General features: G+C 44.9%; 1 protein-coding gene across 3 annotated transcripts in view; it reads right to left on the reverse strand.

The window, feature by feature from the left end:
* Nucleotides 1-22,532, reverse strand: part of GRAMD4 (GRAM domain containing 4) — an 82,964-nt gene extending 60,432 nt beyond the window's left edge. For 2 of the 3 annotated variants that reach the window (XM_063323385.1, XM_063323384.1), the window contains exon 1: nt 22,286-22,532. In XM_063323385.1, the coding sequence (XP_063179455.1) occupies nt 22,286-22,314 (29 nt within the window). In that variant the 5' untranslated portion in view covers nt 22,315-22,532. The remainder of the gene's footprint in view (nt 1-22,285) is intronic. The other variant, XM_063323386.1, reaches the window with a different exon arrangement.
* Nucleotides 22,533-22,542: the final 10 nt, after the last annotated feature.

A 22,542-nucleotide genomic window follows, 5' to 3' on the forward strand; every position in this document is an offset into this window, starting at 1 on the left:
CTACTCTTAAGTGTGTTACCACCTGGTCTTTTAAAAATGCAAGGCTTTCTTTAAAACACCAACAGATCACTCCGCTGAACAGAGTCAGCTTAAAAACTCTAACACAGAAACAAGCAAAAAGGTGTCATTGGTGCCAATACTTTTTATTCAGCAGGTTCACCATTAAAGAGGAAATAGTAAAGAATCGTGTTCCTAGGCATTTTTAAGTGCTCTAAGTACAAGAAGCTGTTATATAAAAATATCTTCTCAGTTATAATTTAAAAATAATAAGATCATTTTGTCTAAAAATTGGTTTTGAGTGCACCAGGCTCCCAGATTACTTACAGTTACATTAGATTAACCTTAGCAAAAACCTGAGCTTGCCAACAAGCTCCTATAGAAACTCATTATCTGGCCTCCAGCCAAATGCACAATCTAAGACAGGCTTTTTATGTCAGCAGCCTGTTCTTGCAACCAGCAACTTTTTTTTTTTTTTTAGATAAAGATCAATAAATATGGTGACATTTCAGCAGTTTCAGGTTCACTAAACAAAAAAAAAAAAAAAAAGGCTCCTTGGGAGACTTTGCATTCCAAGTGGCTCTGGTCAAATTTAGATGAGCTTGAGGAAACCTTTGTAAAACATACGACCCAAATCTTACCTTTATTGTAAAATACAGTTATTAAATATCAAAAACACTTGCTTCACCATCACTGCTACTCATCCCCTCACCCTCTCCCATCTACCCATCGACATCCTGGCCTCAGCTGGTTTGGCCTCAAGCTTCAGGCTGTTTCTAGTAACTCCCCATACCAGCGACACCAAAGCCAACAGAGACCAAAGCACACGCAGAGCTCAGAGAGTGAATGTAAACCAGCATCTCCTTCTGCTTTCAAACTAACCGCAAACAAATATTGTGAAATTATAATAAAAATACAACTATTTTAACCCCACGCCTTGTAAATGCTTTCGTACACGTGACAATAATTGTTCTCACTACCATACAACAAAAAAAGCTATAAATAAGAATTAAGACCGGTATCATGTTTGCAAATTATTAACTTGAGCAAAATAAAATCAAATCCATCCTTCCCAATCAAGTTTATTTCTCCATTCAAACACCCCACCATTAACGCAAGCAACAGGAGGTCGTTCCCACACATGATGCTGTAACAGAAAGTGCTTCAGAGCACAGCAAGGCAGACGCTGACTCTGCAAAACCGATTTAGGTCCAACTTTGTTGCACCTCAGCCAGATCTAATAATATTATGACAGAGGGCCTGCTAATATAGTAAGGATATCTTACATTAACATGCTTACAAACAAGGCTATTCAGGCACCCAGGTTTTTAAGAAGGTAGCTTTTATTTCTCTTGTTGCAGTAGCAGAGGTTAAACTAGCAAAATTATCCTGAAGTCCCAAACCATCTAGTAAAAGACTAGGCAACAGTTTATGTACACAGGGCTTGATTAGTGAAAAAGGCCTATTATTTTCCACACTTAAAAAAAATCCCCAAACTAAAATCATCTTTATAGAGTTTGGTGTCCTGGTTTGGTTTTGGTTTTTTTTGTTGTTGGTTTTTTTGTTTGGTTTGTTTTGGGGTTTTTTTGTGGGTTTGTTTTTTTTTTAATTGCCATTAATATCTAGTTGCTAAAGCAATTCATTCAAGGCTGAAGGATCCTTTTACAGAGGGACAGAGAAGAGGTAACTTTATTTGGACCTAATATGAAAACCCTCAATTAATCCCCAAATAACTATCAGACATTCAGTTGAAATGAATATATCAAGGCCCCAAACCAACATATGCGCACTTTCCAAACTTATATGAAGTAGAGAAAAATCAAGTTTGGGATGCAGAAGGGAGGAGGGAACTCGTGTAAGGGCAGCACTCAGTGCATCGCTGCTGTCTGAAATCTGCCTTAACTCCCCCCAGTCTCCTACAAGTGGTTTATAGCTTTTGGTTTTCTGTTGTTGCACCCAGTTTTTATACAAGAATATGCTGAATTGAAGTGTGTCCTGGTCGACCAGGCAGAAATTGAACAACTTCTAAAATCTTCATGTGTCCGTTGTCAGAGAAAGGACTCTGCTTCACAGCACGGCGATTCAGTTTTCCTTAGTTGTTAACAAAATGCAAACCCAACACACAAAGTCAAAGAGCATCACCCCAGCAAGTGTTCATCTGGAGCCCAGGGGGAAAAAAACAACAAAAAAAACCACTAAAACATCATGGATGAATTTCATCCCAGGTCAAAAAGGCCATACGAGACTATGACACATCAAAGTAACCTCTAAAGCGCATGTGTTCCTTTTGCTAGAAAAATGGCATTTCAGAAAGCTGAAGACAACATTGGAGCTGAAGCAAATCTAGTATACCTCGAGTTCTCATCTTTACACCCCATCTCCTTCACATTCTCCTTTCAATCTCAAAATGTCTTTCTGCAGAAGTTTGAGGTAAGAGCTCTGGTATCGAAGAAAAGCCAGGCTGCGTGTGGATGAACAAATACAGACACGGTGTCAACACCGGGACATTTCGGTCTTATCGTGCGGGAGGGACGTGGAAATTGAGGGAGTGGAAAGTATCAGGATTACGTTAGGTATTCATTACTTCTTCACTGAAATGCTCCTGCGTACTATCCTAAAGGAGTTGACAGAAGAGCAGGAACACAACAAGATACACTCAGGCCATCCGCATACCAACTGATACTGACAACAAAGCTTGGTATGGTGTTTTCTGTTTCCAACTAGAACAGGAAACCTCAGCGAGTACATCTAAGCCTGCAACAGATTCATGGTCCAGCTCTGCATACTGCTCTGTGCAAAAAGTTCCCTCTTACTACGTAATTTTCTCCCCAGTTTCTCATTTTAATGGGCAAAATCTCATCTCAAGTCACTGTCTGAACATTTTGTACTTATTAATATTTAAGAAACTAGGCAGAGAAAGATCAACTGACTGCACTTGAGAGCTCCTTGCCTGCTCAGCTTTTGTTTCCCCTGCGCACACACTTCTCCCAGTTCGCTCTCCAGAAGGCTCACATCTGCAAAGAAAACCAAACCTTACCCACAGTGTCTCTTCTTGAGCAACAAGGAGTGGTTTTGTATAGATGAAGTTGGCACTTTTCCAAAAAACCTCATGTTAAGCTCAACTCAACAAGACACTTAAGCATACAGAAGGGACACACACCTCACTCAACACAGCCCTGCCATGAACACTGTCCATGTGAGTCTCACATCACCCAGGACTACGCAATGTGTTAAGTTCTATGGATAGAACAATGTCATCATTTCCCACTGGAGACCAAGAAACAGCAATATTTCGGGCCAAACACCCAGTTCGACTGGCCAAGAGCAGCTTACACACACTCTCCAAGAGTTACGAGCATTGCACAAGTGCCCTCCATTTCCGACATCAACAACCACACCACGCAGACCTTGACCTTCAAAGCTGAGCTCTCCCCACGTTCAACCCGCCACAGGTTCATCCTGAAATTAGTCACCGCCTTCGCGTCACAGTCTGCTAAAGTCTTCCTCAAATTACGTCACCCGTGGCCCCAGGGTCATAACGCAATGTAATGCATAAACACAGCAAACTGCTTTCTGGTTTTGAGTAACACCTGCTGAAAGCTCCCAACCTCCCAACCCTTTCAGGGTCAGGGGTCCTTAAAACTCTAGGGATGGACTAGACTAGATGGGGGTAGACTTTGTTGGGTTTTTTTGCATGAGAGATGAAGTTATCAGTTAGGCTACCTATGGTGTGGAGAAATATTATACTTAGTAATTCAGGTTCATTTTTCCTTTGCGCTAAAGGGAGATGAACAAAGAAAATCCCACCAGAATGATTTCCTCTGTGTTACAGACTGCTGCCAGAAGCAACACTTGATTAACATGGGTCGGAAACTAGCAGGAAGTTGTGCTTCTGTGTTGCAGGCTTAATTAGATGCAGCTATTAATTAAGCATCAACTCTGAAACGATTTAAATTGTCCACTGACGGGGGGAAGAGGGAAGGGGAAAAAAAAGTGGAAAGCTGTGTAACATGCGCTACGGTACAACACGGGAGACAGAAGTTCAACATACCGATCCTGACTGCCGGTGGTGAGGTTGTCACAGCAACCATAATGCAGCTTCATGAATATGCATTACACTAAAATCTATTTTTTTCCCCAAGAAGAGACTAACATGTCATTCAGCTCACAACATGAAGCTGCCTGGAAGACAAATCGGGGTTGTACAATAGAAGTGACTTGTCTTCAAACCCTTCAGCTCGGCTGCTGCAGGCAGGAGGGGCTCGGGGAAGAGGGGAGATGCAGAACATGGCTGCATGGGGCTGCAGGACTCTTCTGTACCTGCCTCGGACAGAGGGTACTTCAGACATATTTGGCAGAAATTTTAAGGCAGAGGTTCTCAAAATGAGCTGCTCAGTTCCTACAAAATTCCCAACCTGTGCAAGGTCTTAATCCCTCAACCACCTGGGAACAGGCCCTTCAGCCAGCCAGAGGAGATGGCACCTCCAGCGACCCTCCACGGAAGGATGGAGAAGGGGGAGCTGCTGCTCCCACTACTGGGGACGCAGTGCCCAAGCCAGATGAAACTGGGAGGCCTTGGCTTGATCATCACTGGAAAATTGTGGGTGGAGGGGTTCACAAAAAAAGAAAAAAACAACCCAACCCCAAACCACACACGTGTGCCTACACAGGTCACACACCGGTGTGCCAAGAAAGAAACCGAGGGCAGTGACTGTGGGACTTGTACTTAATCCCCCTCTTAACATCCCACCTCCAAAAACACACCCCGTCCACAAACACGTTTACACCCTACACACCTCTGTCTCTCTTTCATCATGAAACCTAAAATTACCAAGCTGTGTTAAATTAATTCCTCTGTAAACTGGTAAACTGGAAATTTTAACTCCCAAAGCAGGAAGATAAAGCTCATTTTTTCCTCAAGACACCTGTGTAGGAAAAAAAAAAAGTTAAGCATTTCCTATGCCATCTGAAGAGCAGCACCAAAAGAAACCCTGCAGGAAGATGACTTTGCCTGCAGTGAGGAGCTCGAGCAGCATGCAGGGACTGGAGGGGCCACCAGTTCAAGCCATGGGGCAGCGAGGGGCTGCTCAGCACTGGTGTTTGACAGCTGCTCCGCCTGGCAGATATCCTGTGAAAGGGGTAGCATACTGTGATAGCAATAAAAGCCTATCTAGGTGACACCCTCCCTTCCTGGTCACCCACTGGGTCCCCTCTCGCCATCCCCACCCTCCCTGCTGCGTACCCATCCCGATCCCAGACGGGGCCTGAAGGTCAGCCAGGCCTGAAGCCCACTTGATTGCAGGCTGACACCAAAGGGAGCAACCCCGTTCATTTCTTCCCATTTCATTTATGTCACTTGACCACTCATGCAGTTTATCAGCTCGGTGCTGACACACTAATTTTTGTGTTTGTTTCCTGGCAAGGGCAGCCTGATCAGAGCAGACAGCTACTGAGCCTCACTCATGGTTGCACAAGCTATTGGAGCTGTCGTGCCTCCCGCATAGAAAATGTTTCTGGTGGCGGGCAGAGGGAGAAAGCATCCTTTTACAGCAGCCACCTGCACTTAAATCAGGTTAAATGACTGCAAAGCCTCACCCTAAAGACAGTGTTTATGAAACTGCCATGAGGCACATTTCAGAAATCAGTCGCATGCCAGAGCTTCAGTCCCTCCTCTGAGGGACGGGGGAAGAGCTTGTCACAGCTTAGCATTGACGAAAGGCTTTTTTCTGCTTCCTCACTCTGAATTTTGTTGACTAGTCAGGGGAGCTGAGGGTGAAGAGGGAAAGAACATCGACAGCTCAGCAAGAGCCTCCCGAGTCCAGACGGCTCAGGCAGCTCAGGTCTGGCTGGTCTTCAACCAAGTAAGAAACCAAGGCAGAGGGGAAGCACTGCCGTAAGCAAACACCACAACTTCTGCCTATAAAAACAAAGAGACATGGGGATGACAGGTGGGGGTGGGGGGGTAAAGGACGGGACACGACTAACACAGGGTAAAATTAGGCTATCACTGCATATATCTCCTCTCTGTTCAAATGGAAGTGTAAGAAGCCCAGCTTGACATAGCACTCAGAATAAAGTTGGACTTTTACCATCTGCTTTAAAATAAACATTTGAAGTCAAAAGTACACGTACTAGCATGGAACATCTTATTCAGACTAATAAGTGTATTATGGAAGGCGATCACTAAACTGTTTAAAAAGTGTGAGCCCTGCCAGCCCTGAAGAAGAATTTTAATTCTATCCTTTCACGTACAAAAAGCACAAGTTATTGAGACCAATGCAGTTATACCTGTTTGATGCTGACTGCATTTTTTGTAATATCAACTGCATGTTCATCATCTTCAGATGATAAATACAGATAAATCAGAGAATGGGGGTACTACTAAAAAAAAGACACTGTGGAAACAAACCCTAATCTAAGCTTAGAGAAAGACACTTTGAGAACAGCCTTCTAAGGTTTATGCAGAATGGCTTGGACCCAGCAGGTATTTCTTGAAGAGGTCTCTCAGCAGCAGGCAAGCACGTCATTTGCTCGGGATGACTGCTCACAGATCATCCAGCAATCTTCAGAAACATAATAAAGGTATAAAACATGGTCTAGTTTTGAAGAACGACTACATATTCCTTTTTTGAGAAACAAAGATTTCATCTTGCTATCCATTGAATAAAAGAGAAGTAAGAGGTACGCATTTGAAGCGGGACACAACTCACCGCTAACAACTGTAGCCTAACTAACCTCTGCTGACCTACACGCAGTGCATGGACCTCCACTGAGCACAGCAACCATGCAACCTGTCACTGAAAGAGAAGTCCTTACCAACAAACATCCACGGCTCTTAACAACAAACATCTGCACTTCACACATAGAATCATAGAATCACAGGGTTGGAAGGGACCTCTGGAGATCATCTAGTCCAACCCCCCTGCCAGAGCAGGGTCACCTAGAGCAGGTTGCACAGAAACACGTCTAGGCGGGTTTTGAATGTCTCCAGAGTTGGAGACTCCACCACCTCTCTGGGCAGCCTGTGCCAGGGCTCTGCCACCCTTGGCATAAAGAAGTTCCTCGTCATGTTTAGGTGGAACTTCCTATGTTCAAGTTTGTGCCCATTACCTCTTGTCCTCTCGCTGTGCACCACTGAAAAGAGCCTGGCCCCATCCACATGCAGCGGTGCCAACCTACCAATGCATCAGTTTCGCTTACGGCAAGGCCATATAGAAGGCCTCGTCCCTGGAAGTGTCCAAGGCCAGGCTGGATGGGGCTTTGAGCAACCTGGTCTAGTGAGAGGTGTCCCTGCCCACGGCGGGGGGGTTGGAACTAGATAATCTTTAAGGTCCCTTCCAACCTAAACCATTCCATGATTCTATAGGGAGTTACTAAAGCTATCAGGCAAAAGACCACAGACCTACAACTGCTGTGTTACACACGCAATGATAAAATGAACTCCCCTTTTTTGTTCACAAAGCAACCACACACAGGTCCACGTGCATAGTCCCCAAATTCAGCTGTCAAGGCACCTCACTGAGGGCAAGGCTAATAGCCAGAGTACAGCACAATGGTCTAGCTCAAGGGGCTTCCCTCAGTTTAGGGAGACAATTCAGCAGAAGCCAATGTTAACAGCTCTGTGAGCAAGTAAAAAAGTTTTCCAGATGCGAGTTTACAGAGGAAGATTCCCAGGATTCAGTGATTTTGTGTACAGCCCTTCATAACTTGCTTCTGCAAGCTTTAACTATTCTACTGCTGATTTGAGAATCCATTACGGCTCCAAATTTCCTATGTCGCAAAAATAAACCACATTAAAAACAAAAAAAAAACAACAGGTAAATGTTTGAGACATCCCTCATCGATTTCTGTAGTCAGCACACAGCCGATGGAAGGAACTGAGTCTTTTACCAAACATCAGCAGCTCTCCAACCACCACACAGTCATAAAAATAATTTTAATAAATGAAATTTTTTTTTAACTTTTCCCCTCATGAGTAAAGAAGCTCAACATTTCTGGTCCATGAAGAACAACTACAAAGACATAGCTAGTACATACCAAATTACAACCACCACTATAATTAAGAACCTTTAATTTCCTCCCTATATACTGGCCTTGAGCTTATAAAGAATGTCTATAATCCCCAAATCCCACACATTTCCATGTGAGAAGCAGCGCTGCTGCTTATTCTGCTCCTTCTCCCTTCCTCCCAACAAAAACCTGAAAACACTCCTGAAGTTGGTGCTATGGGCACAGAAGGTATAGGGCAGAAAAAAAAAAAAAAAAAAAGAACTATAAAATTACTATGTGGATTACGCAAGTTTGTAGTGTTGTAACTCCTCATCATGTCAGCTTCTAAATGAAGGGGCGTGGAGGATTGCGTAAAAATTTGCATGGAAAATACGTAAAAGGATACTGTGTGAAAGACTGTGATGCTGCACAACACACCAAGGAGGGATTTAGCCAAATTACACGAAGGAGTAATGGAGAAACTGCAAGTTTCATACAGTAAATCTGGCTTCAGGCATCAGCTTCATTTCTGGCACCATCTGTACTACACAGCCACTTGTAAAAGCCATGTAAACTATTCCTTGAAATTTTATCACAGAGTGAAAAACCCAAGGTCAAGCTCCCACCAGACGGACAGAAATGTGAACAGCAGCTCTGCTGGAAAGCGGCACTTTGGAAAAGAGCCTCCTCCATTCCCACCCACACAGCTCGTCAAAGGATGCGAGGGATATCTTTCTCTACATAGCAGAGTTTGGAAATAGCAGAGGAAGTTGTGTGACACAGGAAAGCACCGAACTTGTCCTCTGGGTATCGCGGACCTCTCCTCCATTTCTTCAGAGTGCTGCTCTTTACGTAAGTCCGTCTGCACTGTTGGCACACTTGCAATAAACAGGACTGAATCACAGTACCCAAAAGACAGCTTTGATTTCTGCACAGTAATTATGTGTTTAAATAATTTGGCTATTTAACTAACTTCCCTTAACCGAGTGAAATGGCAGGCTTTAGGTTGAAAGGCCCTGCTGTTCAAGGTAATCTCCCTTAGAGGAACAAACCTCTGCTCCCTCACATTTCAAACTGCATCATTTCCTCAGTTGGCAGAGTATTTGATCTTTGTCCCCACGCTTACAACAGGAATCCTGAATTAAAAAAAAAAAACCAAACAACAAATAAACAAAAAAACCAAACACCCACAACAAAATAACCCAGCCACCAAACCTAACCCCCAGGTCTAGGTTGTAAGAAGCTGGTATAGCCACACCAAGCAGCAGAGTAACCAACCCTGTGAGAAACTGGAGGGGCCATAAGGAATATAATCACCATCCTGCACATTAATTCTTCTGTTGAGTAAAGTGCCTTAAATTCTGCTATAACTTCAGACCTTTTATTTCACGTGTTGATTTTAACATGCTTTGTACAGCAAAAATACATGGAAATCTTTGCTGTTAAGCCTGATTCCCGCAAGAGGCATGCGTAGTCTGGGCATCTGCTCCATGCTCTTTCCAAATAATACTATCAACTGCTATTTAAAAAACCAATTTAGGTGATACCTCTAACTGCTCTAAGTAGAGGATCCAAGATGGAAACCAGTGCAGAAAAAGGCTGCCACACACGTTCAGCAGCTGTGACTGGTTAAATAAGCAACTGGTGGAAGAGTATAAATGTGAGGCAGAGCAGGGGTTGTCCTATCAGCCCACCAGCAGTTGCAGATGGGGGACGACAGTGTGGGCCTATGCTGGGAAGTGGAATAACCTCAGAAAGAATGGTGGAGTCAGACACTTACAGGGAAATACATGGGAGGGAAAGAACAGGAAAAATAAAAAAGGATGTTACTTCAGTTAAGTTTCCCATGCATTCTTGTGTTTTCTCCCAAGTTTTATTAGCTGGTGAAATCAGTTTCATTTTGCAAACAAAACCAAAATAACTCATCACTGCCACAAATGAGCTCCAGCCAGCAATCATAACCCACTCGTCTCCAGACAGACGCCGAGCAGCTCAGCTGCCCACCTTCATCAGCCTGGCGTGCCCGGCTGCATGCGCGATGGACTGGGGGGAAAGATGGAGATAGGCAGCTACATTCTATGAGCAATTTTGAGGCTTCCTTAAAGCATGTGTGGAATTGAAGAAAGTTAAACAAAGAATTGCATAGTTATAAGAAAACACAGAAATGATACATTACCCAAGTCTGTAAGGAAGATACAAATCCTCTTCCTAACAAGTAAACGGCCAGCCAAGGCTATTACCATAAACTAGCGCAGTTCTTACTAATTTGGCCATATTTGTAGGAAATTAACATTTTAATGGTGCTTGTTATATCCTAGTGCCTCATAACCGCAGATGGCAAAAAAAAAAAATTATACACAGGAGTTAACAACCACATTTTTGAATCTGCTTGAAACTCGAACAAGGTATCTTAGAGCAAGTTTTTAAATAAAGCTGAGCACATCAACATACCCAGCTCCCCTCCTCTACTGAGCATCACCAAAGCACAGTTATGTGCTAAGTGGCATTTCTCCCAAGAGAAGCCAGCTCCTCTCTCAAGGATTTCCACACGGTTTCCACTGTGTTTCAACACAAGATGTACCAGACACAAGGAAGAGGCAGAAAAAAAATCTCTGCAAGTTTGCGTTTTTGATCCCAAACATGGGGTAACCTATGAATCCAAATGGTGTTCATGCTTAATGGATCAGCTCTTCGGTTTATTAACCAAGCTTGTACAAGCACTCTGATCTGCCATACTTTTTGCATGCTCTATTTCAAAACAAAGTATTTTCTTATCTCAAAATGTCGTAAATAAACCACGAAGCCTGTCAGGCTGCTAAAATGATACAAACCCAATGACAGTAAATAGCAACCTGGCACATCACTGAGCCTTCAAACTTGAAATAGATTTAAATTAAGACAACGATAGCAAGATGGAGACTTTAGTAACGAAGTGAAGAAACCAAGGGAGAAGAAACAAGATTATTTCAGTCATCATCTCAATCAGACCAAGCAACTTAAAAGCCAGCTACAGGATGGCATTTATGTCTGCCTCTAAGACTGGGATGAGGGCCAGAATTACACTACTTGAGCTGACGGGTTTATTTATGCCATAATGACACTTCAGTTAGCAATGATAAAGGTCCAAAGGTCAAACAATTTTAAGAAGTGCCACATACACAGAGTATAGCTTTCTGAGCAGTTATGGTTGGGGTGGGGAAGGAAGGGGCAGGGAGCGTTACTCCTTGCACGCAACCACCTGCCCCACAAGCCACCATAAAACTACCTCAGCTCTGCCCATTTCAAAGCTTCGGAAGTTCAAAAAGGAGATTTCTGTAGAGATCCCACCTTTCTTCGTCCAGCCACTCCCAAGAAACGGTTTGTTTTTCCAAGTCAAAGCCAGAGAGAAACCAGTGGTGCCTCATGGTAAAACTGAGAGGCCGCGTCACCAGCTGAAGCCCAGAGACCACCCACAGACCTCCAAAAGACCTCCTGTAAACTCCCTGAAAAATCTGGGGGAAGGAGTAGAAACAAAGGCAGAGCGCAACACTTTTGACATTTCTGTCCGTCTCTTAACCAGGACTTCTTCCAGCTCTAACTTATCACCAATTACTTCACTCATATTCACATATTTAAATCTTGGAATTTTAAAAACTAAACTATGGATTTCACTTTACAAGAAGGATCCTAAAAATTTAATTACCAATCAGGATCCAATCCTGGTTTGGGGATATTAAGCCTTTTGTTTACACTACACAAATGTTTTAACAGATAGATCTCTCTCAGTCATGGAAACTTGGAATTCTGAGACATTTTGCACAATGACAGAGGCATGCCATCAAAGACGGCAGGACATGATTGAACTACCAGCTAGCACTAATCTCCAATTTGCTTGTATAATTGCCATTTATGTTAAAAAAATTAGAAAACCCCCAAACTCATTATTCTTGGGATTCCAAGAGGCTCCCATCCATGCCGAAACACAAACTACAGAGCATCAACTATGCTGAAGGGGGGTGGGGGGGATGGACGACAAAATCAAAAGAAAGATGACATCTTTGGATTTCGTTGTGGTAGGCATCTGAGGCCGTCATCCAGCTGCAGGACCTAGGCAGGCTGACTAAACTTGAGCAGGGACTTGGGTGTCTGTAAATGGGAGTCTGTTCTAACCAAGAGCTAAGTCATGGAAGATGAGATGACAAGAAACAGGAACAGGCTGTCTTTAGGGTGAAAAGAAAAGCTGTAAATACACAATAAAGGGGTAGTTCATATCCACCGATACTCCTGCCAAACCCTTATATTCATGGGATAGTACAAAATCTTCAGAAACTAAACAGCACTTTAACCAAGGACTGTTCTGGCTTTTCATTGCTGCACTCAGCTTTGATGCTCCGCAGCATACCAGAGGCATACAAAAGCTGTACTGCAACAAGCAGAATAAAAAACATGCCCTGCTACCACCTCTGCTTTGGAAGAGGCAGCCACAGAACCCAGAAGGCAGGAAAGCAAGTTTTTTTGAACTACAAGACTGTTTTCCAGTAAATGGAAAGGTTTCTGGGCGCCCAGGAATCACGACAAACAGTAAGATGGGAAAGCTGGGCCCAATTCGTACATAACCAGCCCCAAGACCTTTGACTAAGAGCTCACACATGTACGGAAAAAAGTCTCTGGATTCAGTATAAAAGTTAACATGACTACAGAAGAGATCAGACCTCTTCATGCTGGTGTTCCTACACAAGGATGCGTACAAGAGCACACGGGGCACGGAAGAAGCCGTCTCCTTTCAGGAATGACAGGACTACTGAACCTCACGCAATTGAATACCTTTATTTAAAGGTGTTTTCTTTAGCAGACTGGCTAACAGGCAACCTTTCCTTTCCACCTGCCAGGCAGAGCGCTTTGCTCTCCCCTGCGTCACAGCGAAAATACTCACATAACTCGTAACAACTGTATTTTGCAAAAAAACTTTAAGAGTTGAATCTACTGGTTAATCTTTATTTAAAAAGAAAAAGAAGTTATTTCAAAAGCTTACCAACTTGTAAGAAAGAAAATCTGCATGCTTGCAGCTAATCTACTTCAAGAGTTGGCGTCTGGCATTTCCTCCGCAGTTCGGAAACACCAGCGATGCATCTGTTTCCTAAACACAGTTTCTCATCTCCCATTTCAGATAACCAGCAACCTGTGGTCAGACAGTCATCTTCAAGGTCCAACCCCTTCTTAGTGTTTCCAGTAAGTATATCTGCCTTTAACTACTTTTTTTCTGACTTTTACAAGAATTAACTTCATAGCAATTAAATTGCTGAATTAAAAAAAGCTCTAGAAAACACCAGTCTATGTAACTACCAACACTAGGTTCAGCCGGAGCTTTTGAAAAGGGAGGATAAAGTAAAAAAAGCAAATCACCGCCTTTAAAGCAAACAGACACTCTGTTTTGTGTCAGTCATGTAGTGTTTCCAAAACTCATCTGACACAATTGTTCAACAGTTAAATACACACACGAAATTTTCTATGCAATGGAGCAAGGTCTGTTGTTCTTTCATATTAGCTCTCAGATATTATGAAAACTTCTAGCCAGCTAAGAAGAAAGCCACCTTCAGGGTAAAATAAACAGATGTAGTTTGCTTTGGACAATAAGGAATACAAACTGCATGGAAAGATTTTTCCATTATTTAACAAAGACAATAATTTGTCACCAACAGTAGACTAATGAGTCACAGACAAGAGCTTAATGCTTAAAGCTTATCTCTAAAGAAAAAAAATATTTACGCAATTTCAAAGTATTAGCAACAAAACAGTGAATGAGTTTTGAATAGAGCCCATAGTCTCCAAGCAGGATAGCTGTATGCATCCAAGTGAAATCCGAAGCGGAGACTGCACACAGCCAGGCTTGCATTCCACCAGGAAAACCAGACTGAAAAATGCCGGTCATTGTTTCTCATTCAAAAAGCATATGCTGTCCCTGCTCTGCTCTAGCAGAGGGCTGCCCAGGGCCAGAGAGCTTTGCCAGGCAAACTCAAACTGCTAAGCAAAGCGAGCTCCACATTCCTGCTGTAAAATATCCCAAGAAATGGTATTTGTGCCTCGCTTGTTTTCAATGTGCTGTTGTAGAGGGCTAAGTGACCCAGCATTAAGAGGAAATCGTTGTTGGCAGAGTGCTCAAACTGGGGAAAGGTTGATACTGGAAGAAACGGGAAAGAAGCAAAAGTAGCTTTAGGAAAGGTGTATTTGCTGTAAAAATGTTTCCTAATACAGTTTTCTGGGGACGTCCAAACTATCACACTTTGACTGGTTATTCCCATAACTGAAAGTAAAAACAAGAGCTCCTGAATGTGCGTACATTCATCAGTCCCACAAGCAGCTCTGCTGGGGAGGGAAGGCAAAATCCTTCCAAATAGGCCCAGACCCTTTTATAAGCATCAAAAGCTTTATATTCAGAACATTTCTCTGAAACATAACAGGGCTAGTTCCAGATAACTGGAAGACACCACATTTCTGCAGAGCTTTGCAAACTCCTGACGTTAGTTTTAATTACTGCAAGTTTCCAGGAAGCTCCCACAGCTGAAGAAAACCCTGGGAGCTCAGCACCCTGTAGCAGCTGGCAGTTCTCTTAAAGGATCAGTGTGTCCAGCCAGATACTCCATAGCTTGTTGGGAAGGACATTCCTCACTGCAGGATCCCAGGTGATCCCACAGAGCTGCTAAGACCATGCAGGTTTTACACAAAACCAAGACGCATTACATTTTCACACAAAAGGTGATCTCAGACACTCTGCAATACCTTTTGGGTTGCTTGGTAGATTAGCCTTTAAGAGGAGAGTGACGGTTTTGGATAAAAGCACTGCAGAAATGCAAAGAATTACAAAGTTAACCAAACTGGAATAATGCACACAAGTGGTTTAATGCTCTGAAAAGTCAGACAACAGAAAGAACATAGCTACACAGGCTCCACTTATTCCTACTCCTTCTGATGACATGATCCTTGCAAGCTGACGCAAGACTTAGTACTGTCTGTGGAGCTGGTTTCTGCTATTATCCGATGATCACCGTCCAAAGTCACCCTGATATTAGTCACACAAGGATGCTTTGGACCTTTTGCTACTCTCAGGTTCCACGCTTCACACCTACCTTTGCCCCATGCAAAGAGGATGGCAGCTCCTGGGAACTGAACCTCTCGGCTATGTGCAGCAAGAGGAAGAAGCCAGGATCTTCAAGAATGGTACGTGCAGGCAACTCCGTCGGCATTACTCCCTGTCTCACAAGGGAAAAGGTGAGGAAGACGGAAGATGAATAAAGCCCCGAACCCAAAAGTGAGTTCAGGTATAGGAACCCAGACTACAGATCATCTTGCAGCTTGATTTTGAACCAGGCAGCCAAAGTCATGTTCACCGAGGGCCACGTAAGCACAAGGAACATCACACCGATGGTACACTGCATTTCATCTTCAGGTGCTGAACATGCAATTTTTTTCCTGTTGCAATGTCGTACCTTGTTGCAACAGTTGTGCATCTTACAAAACGCTCAGATCCCTGTTCCCTTCACTCCCAGAATGGGGTTATGGATATTTTCCGAACAGTCTCTTTTCTACTGCTCGATCTCTAAGGATCAAATTGGGCATGCCACTCTCTCCAGCCAACACAGAAAGCATAAACTCACCCAGTTTCTGGCAGTATGTTGTCCCTGGAATGAAACCTACTACTGGTAGTGGCCCAAAAGTTACTACTGGTGGTAGTTCCACTACTACAGGAGTGTCTGGGGAAGTAGCTTGTGCCCGACACACACAACTGTACAACTCCCTAGACTCAGATCTGGAGTAAATTACAGTAAATTATAGGGTTTAGAGACCCATGTCAGTCCTAACATAACTAGGAGGGACCCGGAAGCTGTACAGCTACAGACATCAGCTGGCTCTACTGAAACCAAGATGGGAAAAAGAGATACCCTTGTCAGGCTCATAACACAGTATCATGGACTACACATGGCCTTCAAACTACGTTTTAAGAGCTCCTTCTCTAGAGGCTGCACATTTCCCCAGCCCTATGGCTGCAACACTGTAAATACTGCTGACGGTTATAAATCCACACGCCTCTCTGTAGCCCTGCTACATTTCCCCAGGAATTACAACATGCTGTTAACCTTGAAAAGTGCATCAAGTTATTTTAAAATGCAGTTACTGTGCGCACCTGGGAACGCAGAGATGAGATCCAGAGAGAGGGGAAGTAAAACACGCAAACTATTTCCTGAATGTAAAAGAAACGCGGAGTCTCAGGTAGTAACATCAGCGGTGAGAGGCTGGAGGACTTTTTTCCGAAGGTAGCTCTAGAGCTAAAACTCTTTTAAGAGGTTCTCTTCTGCATACACATTTCTCACTTGAAGAGGCCACTTTTCAAAATTTAAGCTAATGATAAACTTCAGGTTATGAAATAAACTCTATTTTGAGCTAAAGATGTTTGTGTATCCTTCACTGAAAAACCTGGTACTAATTTTCAGTCTCCAAGAATTGCTTGGTTTCCGAACCAGGGAATTTGAAGTGTTCTATATATAAGTAACCTGATACGTGAAATTAATATTGAAGGAACAAGTGGCTTTTATAACATGGTAAAAAATGCCAAGCATTAGTAATGCCAGATACTAATACAAACTGCTGACAGTCCTATCGAGAGCTCTGATAAGACAGTTTTAGCAGTTGGAAACTAATTGCACTCAGTCGCTAATTGCATACATCAGGCCAGCATGGAGTGCATGGCTTTGTTCTCTTTAATTAAGATAAGTATAGACCGCTCATGTTGTGCAGTTACTTTCAGGGGAGTACTGTGGAAATCTAAAATGCATCTATTAACCATTTTATTTGGACATAGAGAAGGCAAGCAACTGCTAACTAATTTTTCCACGTGATTTTGCCATGTTCTTTGAGAACCTTACAAAAACACCTTAACCAACCACACACACCTAGATATACAGGAGGGGACACTCAATGGTCAAGAAACAAGAGTGTCCCCTCCCACAGAGTTTCATGAGAATCCCAAGGACAAAGTGATATTTCATGCTTTATTTCCTTTTTCTTGTTCTCCTCTTTCCCTCCTGTCCATGAGCAGCATTACCGGTAGACATTACATTAGCAGTTTTAGTCTGCACCTGAAGCGTTGACCTAAAAATGAAAACCCTGTTTACAAATTCTATATTTAACTTTGACCACGGAGTTACAGATGTGGCAGAACAGGGAAGCATCCGAACTTCCCTCGGTTTAGTTTATAGGACAGATGCTCACCTTCAGGCATGTCACAAGGGAAAGGCAGTGTAATATAGAAAGTGCCCATGGCGCAGGCAGTTCAGCCCCGATGGAGTACAACGCAGCATGGGATGGCTGCTGGAGAACGAACCCAGCCCACAGCAAGGATGGTTCCTCACAAACATAAGGAAGAACTCACTCAAAACTGAAAGGAGCCGTTTCAGACAGCAGTCCATACAAACACACCCCAAGAAACACACATACCCCTGTGACTCAGCATCTAATGATGACACTTATTAGGCAAGTGTAGCCAGCAAACCTAGTCATAAATCCCTTAATCACAGGTCAAAAGAGCTGTCAAAGCCTGCATTGATGGGATCAGGAAAACGATGAAGCATTTGGGGTTTTTTTAACAAGGATCATCAGCTCCTATGGAAGAACAAAAGTACTCAGAGAAGCTGCATCAGTGACTTACAGCACCGAAGTGACCTCTCGGACCTGTCTCCTAAAAAAAACACACTCAAAATTTACTTTAGAAGTGTCTTATTTTTACAGCATACTGGGAAATGTGAGGCCACAGCTGGAGTCCTGTGTCCAGTTCTGGGCTAACCAGTACAAGAGAGACATGGACATACTGGAGAGAGTCCAACAAAGGGCCACGAAGGGACTGGAGATTCTCTGACTGAGAGCTGGGACTGTTCAGCCTGGAGAAGAGCACGCTCAGGGGCATCTTGTCAACATATATAAACACCTAAAGGGAGGATGCAAAGAGGATGGAGCCAGGCTCTTCTCAGTGGTGCCCAGTGACTGGACCAGAGCCAACAGGCACAAACGAAAACACAGGAGGTTGCCTCTGAACATCAGGAAACACTTTTTTACTGTGAGGGTAACCAAGCACTGGACCAGGTTGCCCAGAGAGATGGAGTCTCCACCCATGGAGATACTCAAGAGTCATCTGGACTTGGCCCAGGGCAACCCCCCCAAGCAAACAACTGCATCTTCAATCATTCAGGCACCTCTGAAGATCTGGTCTTGTAAATCATGGAATTAAATTTACTGTTACCCGAGTATGCACCAGGAGAAAAGATTGGGTGTTACAGAGAAGAGGGGAAAACCAGCAAGAGCGCTTCTAACCACAAATATGGTAATTTTGGTTTGCATCCGATAACCGATCTTTCAGTTTAGTCAAGGCAAGAAGATTTCCTGTGCAAAGAAACGGTACTATTAAGGTGAAAAAAAACATCCAGAACTTACTCTCTGTGAAGACTGCAGAGCCTGTTAATATTTATGAAGTCTGAAGTGGCTTCAAAGACTCCTTACTTCACTTTCTTCTGTCATAACAAAAAGCAGCACTAACTCATTAAATTTTAAAGTGAGTTCACTACAAACTATAACTGTTTTAATAAATTCTGACCTCCTAGGAAAAGACCTAACTTCTTTATTTTGCGTGTGTTTGTGTCCCCCATATCAATTACAGTGACTAGATGAAAAAAGAGAACATGCATCTGCTCAGGAACTTGAAAGATCAAAACACATAAACCTGGAAGCACCCAACATTATGACCCAAAACCTACGTTTGACGGCTGTATTTCTGTGCACAGATTATGTCATGGATTAACCTGCCACCGTGCAAGGCCAGGGCAGTGGGCAGAGAGAGAATCTCTTTTGGAAGACCCTGATTAAGCACTTAGCGTCAAAAGCTTTCCCTCTGATCAAACTCTGTGTCATAAAAATAACACATTAGAGGAAGTCTTCTCTCCTCCTAACATAGACGCTGCCATGCAGATAATATTTAGCTGAGAAAAATCTATGTAGGAAAGAAAAGGAAACAACGTTACAGGATATAAAGCTAGAAAATCATGTGCTTTATTTGGGCCGGACACAGTCAGGTTTGGACAAGAGAGCCTCCAATCTGGGATGGCAGGTTTTTCTGCACATAATACTGGAATATTTCTGGTAATAGCCAGGGCTTCGGGGACTTCAAAGTTAGAGAGTATCACTGCTAAACCTGATAAATACTGGGGGTAAGGAGAGGGAGAAAGACACCAGGACAAGCCATTGAACAGCTACATAGCTTTAACCCCAAAAATTCAGCTAGGTACATGTTGCCCTTGACTCAAGTATTCCGGAATTTATTTTCCAGACCTATAAGAAATAAAACATCAGGAAATGTGATCTATTACTGCTTAAATAAAAAGATATTCACCATAGAACTGTTACTGGGACCATACATTACACAAACACTTTGTGTAATCTTCGTATCTTTAAGAATCCCTATGGATTTGGTGGTGACTGAGTCAAAAAACAAAGCATGACCTTTCAGCAGACAAACTGATGTGAAATGGGGTCGTTATTAATCTTCCAACAGATTTGTCATCACTTTGGGGGTTAAACAGTTAATGTTCCTCCTTAGCTTTGAAATCTCTGTATGAAGGAGTGAATATTCAAGTATCAGAATGATGCTGAAGACACAACACATATATGTAGTATCACACGTACATATGACATATGTGTCCACAGACAATGTTCCACACCCCAGAAGTATACCTGACCTTTAACAGCAGCACTAATCACTTCTCAGACACTGCAGAAGTTCCCTTACCAAAATACTACACTAAAAGTTGAGAGGGCTTTTCCCCCCAGGTCTCAAACCATATTGAATCTCTTTGGCATCCAATATTGCCCCAGCCATTCACTCTCATAATGAACTTCAGTTCCTACAAGCTTTGAATATCACACACCGGGAGGAGACGGGGTGGGGCCAGGGAGCAGCCTCTGCGTTGGCTACCTGCTCTAAATCACCAGGAATTAGTTTCCAGCTGGGAACACAGCAGGGCTGCATGTCAGCCCCCTGATCTTGCCTCCTCAATCAGGATCACCCCTCTGCCAGTCTCTCTGAAACCGGGTCCCACCAAGGACAGGCTTTTCCCAGCTGCTGCCCTTAATTCCTTTCCCCCACCACCAGGCACTGACATCAGCTCACCAGGCCACAGCCACGCTGACAAGGTGGGCCAGGAGGGAGGTCAAAGGCTGGGTGATACCTTCACCCAGAGCAGAACATGCACCGTGCCAAGGAACGGCACACATACCTTCAAGCAGCAACAGCCTCCCCCACTCTGCTTGACTGTCACCCCCCTGAGCCAGGACACAATGAGGAGACCAGGTCTCACTAGTGCCACAGTTAAGATAGGAAAAAAAACTCAAACCCACCAGTCTGACACTTTAGTCCCACCTGCCACCGGCCAAAACCGTCTCCGAGACCTTACCTGCAGAGCTGGAAACACGACATGGCTCATCTTCAATTCAGTCTGGCATCTCAGCCCCAAACCACCTTTATTACGGCAGAGGGATGAGCCAAACATACTTGTGGCCACCATATGAAAAACAGTGAAACATAACTCAGGCTTTCAGGGATTTTTGCACAATTCGGTATCACGACCCCATAAATTAATTTTATATTTTATCAGTTTTACAGCTAGAAGCTTAAATGTCAGCTTCAGTAGAACACAGACCAGGACTAAAAAAAGCCCTCTCTTTTTGAATAACTAGCTAACTAGATATGACATTTGATACCTAGATATGGCATTTAAAAAAAAAAAAAAAGGTTTATGACAGCTCACATCTCTAATTCTGAGGAATTAAACTACTTATCACACGTTAAAACCTTTATTACGGCAGGATACTGTCAGATAACGCAGAGCGCAGGTACCTGGAATCCCGAGTCTATTGAATATTTCCTCTCCCACCCACATCTCAACCACCACTGGAAATGCAATACCCGAGAACCTGTCCATCATCCATTCCACGTTCACACAAGCTTCACAGTACGACATCTACTCAGCCTAAAACTCTGCAGCTGCAGTAACGAAGTGCAACGTGAAAACACGATGAGAACCTGTTATTTTCTCCTGTTTGCCCCACGTGCGTGTTTAAGCCCAGCGACAAAAGCGCGCAGGAGGCTCACGACCTACGTGCACACCTACCGGACCTTCTCTGAAGGAGTCTGAGTTGATAGCTTGGACTGTAAACCAGCCATTTACCCAGCCATCCTCTCGGTCTCCTTGAAAGCAAGCTCTCCGGCAGCATTTCTGTGCTCCTACTCCTCCAACACTCCAGTGCCCCGTCGCTCCACATCAAGATGCATCCAGACACTGCGTGCTTGGAGGGATCAGTACACCGCTGGCTACTATTTAATACGAGGATGTGGCCAGCCCCTAGTTCAACCAGGCTCAGCTAAAGCCCAAGAAGCAAAAACACAAACGACGTTACCAGGTCTTATTTCCAAATCGGATGCCACCTCGGCCGGGGGGGCTGGAGGAAGTAAGGGAGCGAACGGCTGCAGCTCCAACTGCATTCCCCTCGCCAAGGGAGATCCCTGCCAGCAGCCGTAGGAAATCCCGCCGTGATCAAAGCCAACTGCGGGGCGGCGTGAGGACGAGGAGCAGGTCGGGCAGGGAGAGCGTACCAGCAGCCACCACACGGCCCCCAAGACAACAACAACCGGGGACACCAGCTGGGACGAGCCGCCTGTGCACACGCAGAGGTGACCTTTACCAGCCTCACCGGCACACGCTGTGTTTACTACAGCCGGTGACCCCCGGCTCCGGGGCAGTGGCGGTGATGCCACCTGTCCCCCCGGCCCAGGACGGCGCGGGGGGAGCGGAGCTCCTCCGCCCCGGGGGCCGCCAGACACCCCCAGCGCCCAACGGGGACAGCCTGCCGTTTGCCGCTAACGCACGAAGAAGGCCCAGGAAGACCGAAGCACCAGCCGACCCCCCGGTGGCTCCCCGCGCAGCCCCCGCTCCGCCCCCTTCCCCCTCAGCCGGGGTTCCCGGAGGGTTCCCGGCCCGGGGGGGCCCGGCGCGGCCCGGCGGGAGGCACCGCGTCCGCGGCCCGGCCGCGGGGTGAGGGTCGCGCCTGTCCCCCAGCCCACGGGGCCAGCGGGTCACCGCCGACCCGGCCCGGGGAGGCCGGCGCGGGGCTGCGGGTGGAAAGGCTCGGATTAAAATAAATAAATAAATACATAAATTAAATAAATAAATAAATAAATTATTATTATTATTTCCCCCCGGAGGCGGCCCAGCGGTGCACTCACCCTGCTCGTAAATCGGAGCAAACTCTCATTCACGCTCCCCGCGGTGCCCAGGCCGCCGGAGCCAGGCGACGCCCCGCAGAGCCGCCGGTCGCTGGGCTGCGCCGGGCCGGGGCCGGGCGCCGCCGGGGCCGGGCGCGGCCGCTCAGCCCCGGACAAAGCGCGGCGGCCCTGCCCGCTGCGGGCGAAGGCGGCAGCAGGTGCCCGTCCGCCGCCGCCGCCGCCGCCGAGGCCGTACCGAGCACCCTGCGCAGCCGCCG

The sequence above is a fragment of the Chroicocephalus ridibundus genome, chromosome 1 (assembly GCF_963924245.1).
Source record: "Chroicocephalus ridibundus chromosome 1, bChrRid1.1, whole genome shotgun sequence".
Taxonomy (NCBI): Eukaryota; Metazoa; Chordata; class Aves; order Charadriiformes; family Laridae; genus Chroicocephalus; species Chroicocephalus ridibundus.